Source organism: Coenobita brevimanus, chromosome 6, assembly GCF_032717465.1.
Source record: "Coenobita brevimanus isolate Jiangsu-jjx chromosome 6, ASM3271746v2, whole genome shotgun sequence".
NCBI lineage: Eukaryota > Metazoa > Arthropoda > Malacostraca > Decapoda > Coenobitidae > Coenobita > Coenobita brevimanus.
In genome coordinates this window covers 20,622,916-20,630,323 of record NC_136959.1, presented here as the reverse complement: position 1 = coordinate 20,630,323, position 7,408 = coordinate 20,622,916, and the positions used below count along the sequence as shown (strand labels likewise).

The 7,408-nt window shown below is 44.3% G+C and overlaps 2 protein-coding genes across 2 annotated transcripts; both read right to left on the bottom strand.

Annotated features, from left to right (window-relative positions):
- Positions 1 to 4,786: 4,786 nt before the first annotated feature.
- LOC145400512 (uncharacterized) lies at positions 4,787 to 5,143 on the bottom strand. The gene has a single exon (XM_080273037.1). The coding sequence runs from the start codon at positions 5,141 to 5,143 to the stop codon at positions 4,787 to 4,789; it is 357 nt and encodes a 118-aa protein (XP_080129163.1).
- A 402-nt stretch (positions 5,144 to 5,545) lies between these two features.
- LOC145400505 (uncharacterized) lies at positions 5,546 to 6,316 on the bottom strand. Its single transcript, XM_080273029.1, has 2 exons — positions 6,095 to 6,316; positions 5,546 to 5,851 (listed from the first exon to the last, which is right to left on the bottom strand). Exons 1-2 carry the CDS (start codon positions 6,314 to 6,316, stop codon positions 5,546 to 5,548), a joined length of 528 nt encoding a protein of 175 aa, XP_080129155.1.
- Between the last annotated feature and the right edge of the window lie 1,092 nt (positions 6,317 to 7,408).

The following is a 7,408-nucleotide window of genomic DNA, read 5'->3' as shown; positions in this document are numbered from 1 at the left end:
TGAATATAGCACCTGCTGATTGTTACTGATGACTTATTCAGGATCACATGGAATTATCTGTGCTTCGATAAGTTGCATAAATATGGTAGAGATTGGATACGGGGCATTTATATCATAACAAAATAATTTTTGATGAAACGGCTTTGGGTAGTTTTGCTGCAAACACATTAGTGTATTGCTAAGATAAATAAGAATAAGTTAACCAAAATTTGGTATTCCAGTGTGTTTCGTACGCAAAATCCAGTTTAGCTGATCGAACAAAACATTCAAGCAAAATTGTTTTTGACAACTATGCCATACTATCTACTTGTACAAAATGTTTTGTAAATGTTAGAAAATCTTGTTCAGCAAAACCCATTTGTTTGATGAAAAAATCTGTGTGTGCACGTTTGTGTGTGTTTCCATGTGTGTGTGTGTGTGTGTGTGTGTGTGTGTGTGTGTGTGTGTGTGTGTGTGTGTGTGGCCGGCTAAAGCTCCCACGCAATCCTCAGGTAGTCCATCCTCTCAGCCAGGAGGAAGCATGTGTGATCCCCTAGACTTGCAGCTGTGTGAGGTAAAAGTGTTATGGCTCCCACCCACATACGAGTTCTTGACGCCTCCGTACACTGAAGGTAGTGGAAGCAAGGATATTGCCAGGATTCGTTGTGTATGTGTGTGTGTGTGTGTGTGTGTAATTCACCGGGTCGGTCAGGATCACTTGATGGTTGTGATTGTCAGCTTTTACCCTCCCGGAAGGGAGCTGAGAGCTCTAAGGGCAAGGCTGTGACCTTCACACACGCACACACCCGTCCCCTTGCTCAATGGGGACAGTAACCACCCACTTCGTCAGTGAAACTTTTCACACCCTGAGCGAGGCGCGAACTCCCGTCTACCAGATGGCAAGCGAGAACGTTACCACTGAACCAGCGAGCGGTGTAGATGTGTGTGTGTGTGTGTGTGTGTGTGTGTGTGATTTTCAGGTATCAATCGCTTTGCAGATAATGGGGGCTTCCAGCTACGAGTGTTTCTAGATACAGTACTGAAGGTTTCCAGACATCTGATTAAGGGTGACAAATATGCAAAAGCCATTACGGATGTAAGCTAATCAAGCATGGTTAAAGCATGGAAAGCAGATTACAGAAGCCACCACTTCCTACAGCAACCACCGGAGTTGGAGTGAGTGGCATGCGTCTCTCTGCAGGCAAGTGACTATGCTAATACAGCGTCCTTGTGCTGGCTGCATCACGTGTGACCTGGGTACAGCTGACAACAGTTGTCTTGGATCAGAGTAATGGAAGAAATGCTTTTGTGGGCAATGAGCATGAAGAAGAACCACCCTCAATGGAAAAAAGTGAATTATTCCTATCTTCCTCCATTCATGCGTGTTATACAGCAAGTACATCATTAAAACTTCATAGCTAAGTTTAAAAGCACGATTTTAAAAACAAGTAAGAAGTATTCAGTCTTTCCTTTATTTTACTCGGATGTTGTAATTAATTAATGAACATCTATGCCCTGAGTTAGACTAAAAAAAGAAAAGGCTAGTATTTTCTAGACATTTGAACACACGGATTGAATTATTTGTGACATGCACTCGTTCCTTGAAATTCTGGTTCCTCTTCGTCTCCAAAAACTCTTCAGACTCTTTAGATTTCATGATTATATTCTACAGCCCCCCTTTCTTCCCAAGCAATTGTCCCTTCCTTTTACCGTTTTACCTTTGCTAATCACGTTTCAGTTTTCCTCATTAAACTCCTCAGACTATTTTGCTCTACCCATTAGACGCATCACTCCTTGTTAAACTCTTCAGACTCTTAGTTCTTCTCATTAGATGCATCACACTCTTGGACTTTCCGGATACCTTACTTCATCTCAGTACACTCTTCAGACTCTGGGAATACCGTGGCCTCTGCGGACGAGAACAGGCGGATGAGAGTGAGATAATGATGTGTAAAATAATGATAATGTTTAGCTGGACTCATTATCATGTCAAAATCTCTCTCTCTCTCTCTCTCTCTCTCTCTCTCTCTCTCTCTGTTCTTCCTGTAGTTTTTTGTGTTTTAACTTGCTCTTGTGGCTGTAGATTCTCTCGTCTGTGCCCTACTGTTTTCATTCATCCCTATTTTACTTCCTAACTAAAACCTATTATTTTTATAGAGCTGGCTGTACTTCCCGATTGCACTGAGGGCCAAAGAGGGAGGCAGCTATAGGGGTAATGGGGAGGAGGGCGAGACCTACAGAGAGAGAGAGAGAGGGGGGGGGAGAGGGAAGAAAACCAGGTATCTCTTGCAGATGATACAACACATTCGTTGGTAAGCTTCGGAAGATAGCCTAGTATTTGCATTTCAAAGAGTTTACAGGAGAAGGGAGTTGAAAGCGGACGTGAGAAGTAAATTTGCATATATGGTGTTGAAGAGGACAGAGCGAAAGATATTAATGTGAGTGACTTTAAATGGGGAAGAGATGGAGGAAATGTGTATGTTTGCTTTTTTTTTTTTTTTTAACTGGTCGTAGCAACATATGAATCATGAGGACGTGAAGTAACTCATAGGCTAAGAGAGGGGACAAAAGTATTATGGGCATTATGAAGTGTGTGGAAGGAAAAACAGCGTATATTCAGGCAAAGATGGGTAGGTATGAAGGTACAGTGGCGCTGACAATGCTTTATAAATGCAGTGCGTTGGCCTAGAATGCTAGGAAACAAAAAAAAAAAAAAAAAAAGTGGAACTGGAGTGGCTAAGACCTATAGGTAGGTTAAGATGATTTTCAAATGATGAAGTCGAGAGCCGTGAGTGACTGAGCCAGAAAAATAGTTTTTCGTCCCATTCGTTCGTGTTCGACTTGTCACAATTATTGACCGATTTTCAGGAATGAAGTGTAAAACGAATCCTGTTTTGTTTTCAGTGTGCCCTTGTCCTTGTGTCTGACACTCTTAAGTCCAGTGATACCTGATGAGTTAGTGGATTAAGGCTGGCTAAGGATTGAGCCTATAAGGATTTACATTCAAGGAGTGATTGGAGTTTACTGGTAACAATTCCACTCAAGGGCGATCAAAGCTGGTTACCCACGCCTTAGTTGTCAGGACTGAGGAGTTCAGCCCCTGGCACCTACAGTCCTGATGGTTCAAAAAGTGGAGTGGATCGAGGCTAGATAGATCTTTTTTTTTCTATGTATGCAGATAGATAAAACGATTACACAACTCTGAATGGAAACCATCAACTGCTTTGTTCATTTTTTACAAAAAGTTTTTTTTCTTAATTTTCATTTCACATTTTCCTTCGCTGAGCCTCATATAACACTGATAGTAATCAGTAACTTAACAGCGACCTTTATCAAATACTGGCTACAATGATCACTGTGTATTTAGCTGTTTCTCATCTTCGTCAGCTTTATTTACCCATCTTTATATGGGGTCGCTGTTCTTGATGAGCCTCTTCCACCTGCCTCTATCGCCTTCCATGTTGGTATCCAGTCCCTTCTTTCTCATATCCGCCACTGTGCAATCTTTCCACCTTATCTTCGGTCTTCCTCTCCTCCACCTTCCCTGAACTTCCTTATCCAGTGCTCTCCTCTCGTCACATTGTCCATCGCTGCTCACGACATGACCGTACCATCTAAGTCTTGCCTCTTGTGTCTTCTTCGAAACCTCCACCACCTTCACTGTTCCTCTGATCCTTGCATTGCTGATTCTGTCCTCCCTTGTCACGCCACACATCCATCGCAACATCCTAATTTCTGCTGCTTCCATCCTCCTCTCGTGTCTTTTTTCACAGGTAGTGCCTCCGCCCCGTACGTCATTGCTGGTCTTACCATAGTTTTGTACACCTTCCCCTTTAATTTCACTGGCATTCTCCTGTCGCACAATAATCCTGATATTTCTCTCCAACTTCTCCATCCTGCTTGGATTCTTCCCATTATTTCCTTATCTTCACTACCGTCTGCTGATAGGTAGGATCCCAGGTATTTAAATGCATCCACCCTCTTCAGCTCCACACTATCCAGCCTAATACTTTCACGTCTATCGTGCACCTGCTCTGTACACATCATACATTCTGTCTTTGTTCTACTTATTTTCATTCCTCTACTCTCCAGTGCTAATCACCACTCATCCAGCCTGCACTCTATCTCTTCTTTTGACTCACTCACCAAAACCTCATCATCGGCATACATCATGTCCCACGGTGTCCCCATTCTTACATCCTCTGTCAACACGTCTAATACGATGTTGAAAAGGAAGAGGCTCGGCGCATAGCCCTGATGCAGCCCCACCTCCACTCCAGAACTGTCCGTCATGCCTGGTTCACTCCTCACTCGCGTCTTAACATTACTGTACATTTCCCTTACAAGTCTTACATATTTTTCCGGTACTTTTTTCCCTCTCAGACATCTCCACAACTCCTGTCGCGGTATTCTATCATAGGCCTTCTCTTGATCTATAAATACCATTGTAGTTCGCTCTGTATTTCTCTATACTTTTCTACCATCTGTCTCAGTATGAATATTGGGTTCGTTGTTCCTCTTCCTGGCATAAAACCAAACTGATCTTTGGCCACCTCCACCTCCAGCCTCAGTCTCTCATCCAGTATCCTTTCCCAAACCTTCATTATTTGTGATACCCGGTAGCGGTTTTAGTCCACGATAATTCCCACACTCTTGTAAGCTATCACACACTCTCCCTCCACTCATCTGGTATCTCTTCCTGCTCCTCGATCTTGCACATTAAATTCCACAACAAATCCACTCCCGCTTCTCCCAGGGCCCTCCACGCCTCCACCGGGATCTCATCTGGTCCAGTTGTCTTGTTGTTTTACATTCTTTTAAGCGCTTTCACCACTTCTGCTCTCTCTACACATCTCGTAAGACCTAGGTATGGTATTTCATCATTCTGATGATCCCGTGGGTTCTCCTCATTTAGTAGGCCCTCAAAGTACTCCTTCCATCTCTCTTGTACCTTCATCTCATCGATTAGCATCACACCATTTACATCCTTCATCTGCTTCACATGATTTACATCCTCTGTAGACTTGTTCCTAATCCTTGCTATCCTGTATATTCTCCTCTCTCCTTCAGGTGTTTCCAGCTCCTCATACATATCACGACAAGCCTCAGCCTTAGCCACTGCCACTGCTCTCCGTGCTAACTTCTTTGCACTTCTATACATCATCTTGTCCTCCCACGATCTGCTTTGCTCCCACTGCTTCTTTGTTTCCTTTTTCCTTTTTAGTGCATTCTTATCGTCTCTCCATCACCATTCTTCTCTAGTTGTACGTCACTTTCCCGATGTTTCTCCAAGTACTTCTCTGGCCACTCCTCTCACGGTCGCTGCATTCTCCTTCCCCCAGTCTTAAACTCCCTCTATGCTTACGTTCACCCTATCTAGTACCTTAGTCTTGAACTCTTGTCCCTTCGCTTCCTCCTTCAGTGCCGTCCATCGAATCCTCTTCTCATACCTCCTCCTTCCTTTTCTTGGTCTTTTTAGCCACACATCCATCACTAGCAGCCGGTGTTGTGGTGCTACGTGATCACCTGGTATAACTTTACAGTCTTTTATCTCTATCAAATTTGATCATCTGTACATAAGGGTAGAATTTCCTCCACTGTTATACGTGATGATAAGCTCTTCCCTCTTGCAGAAGAAAGTATTGGCAGTTGCCAGGTCAAAGGAAATGGCCAGATCCAGTATCCGTTCACCCTCTGCATTTACATTTCCAAGACCATGGCCTCCATGTATCCTCTCAGTTCCTTCATTATCTTCTCCAACATGTCCATTCAGATCCGCGCCCAGCACCACTCTCTCATCCATAGCAATTCTCTCCATCTCACTTTCTAGCTTTCTCCAGAACTCTTCCTTTTCTTCATCTGTTGATCCTGTCTGTGGTGCATATGCATTAACCACATTTATTATACATGCCCCATTTATTAACCTTACTGTTATTAACCGATCTCCTCCTCTCACCACTTCAGCCACATATTCTTTCATTTCCTGCGACACCACTATTCCAACTCCATTCCTTCCCTCTGCAGTTGCACTACTGTAATAAAGTTTGTATCCATCTCCTAATTCCTTCACCTTGTTACCCTTCCACCTGGTCTCCTGCACACACAGTATACTCACCCTCCTCATCTTCATCAGCTCCACCACCTCTTTTGCTCGACCTGCCAAGGTCCCAACATTCAGTGTTGCCACCCTCAAGGCAACAGGAGCTCGCGTCTTTAGCCGCGCTCGCTCATGGCGGGGTAGCCCTTGCACATTCGCAGAGGTCGGGCGATCCCTCTGTGCTTTGCTTATAACGGGGTACGCCCTGACTTGATCCACTATTCCTCGGTTGTGGCTCATCATGGTTTTGGTTTTATTTTACTGGCCCATAGCCCTTTCTGACGCCAACCCTCCCCATTTATCCGGGCTTGGGACCGGCATAGAGTTGTGCTGGCTTGCACCCCCTGTGGCTGGGTTTGTGTATTTAGCTGTTTATCATTAAGAAATACTGGACCCTTTAGGCCAGTCACTGAAGATAATTATCTTTATGAGGAATACTGGCTTATTACAACATCAGAGGTCTTTGCTAGCATGTCATATATCACCAAGCACTCATTAGCCTGTTAACAGTATTATGAGAAGAGTCAGTGCGATTTTTCCTGGCTCACTGGACTCCACACTGGATGGACAGATATGTCTGTGTCCTTTATAACATTTACTAGCAAGGGTACCCGGCATTGCCAGGCTAAAAAGGCGAACACTCTCATCTTTCTACTACAAAAAGGCCATGGACATCTTTTGCCTTTGAAGAGGGGTTTTAAGAGATCCAAGAACTTTCTATTTCAGCTTTCGCAGACTAACGCACAGCATTAATTTGTGCACACTTGTTTACTATTACCGGTGACCTAAAATGACCTCTGACTGGCGACCTCAAATGGCCTCGGAGGTCAACCTCACATGGCCTATGTCCGAACTGGAGGTCATGTGAGTCTCCATGATAAATATTGCATGCAGGGGTAGCCTACCCGGCGTTGCCCGGGCCAAAAAGGAGAACACTCTACCGATGACCTCAAATTACCAAGATCTGAAATTTGACCTGCCTAAAACCATCCCTGGGTCACCCTGATTCAGAATATATATGGGTCTGGGGGTGTTTGGCCCTTGGTTTGGGCGTGATTGAAGGACAAGCAAACAAACAAACAATGCAAATTTTTATTATTTGTATAAATTAGTCACTAGCAGGGGCACCCGGCGTTGCCCGGGTAAAAATCTATGATCGTGCATTCCACAATGCCTCGGACCCAGAGCGGCCACTACCTCTGTGCGAGAGGGCCCTTGGGACCCCGTACACACTGAACTTATGTTCGTCACTGGGCCCTTTTTCCCAGGAATATATTCCTCATGGACCTGTTTCTACCATGGACTTATTTTCTCCACTACTCACCCACCCAC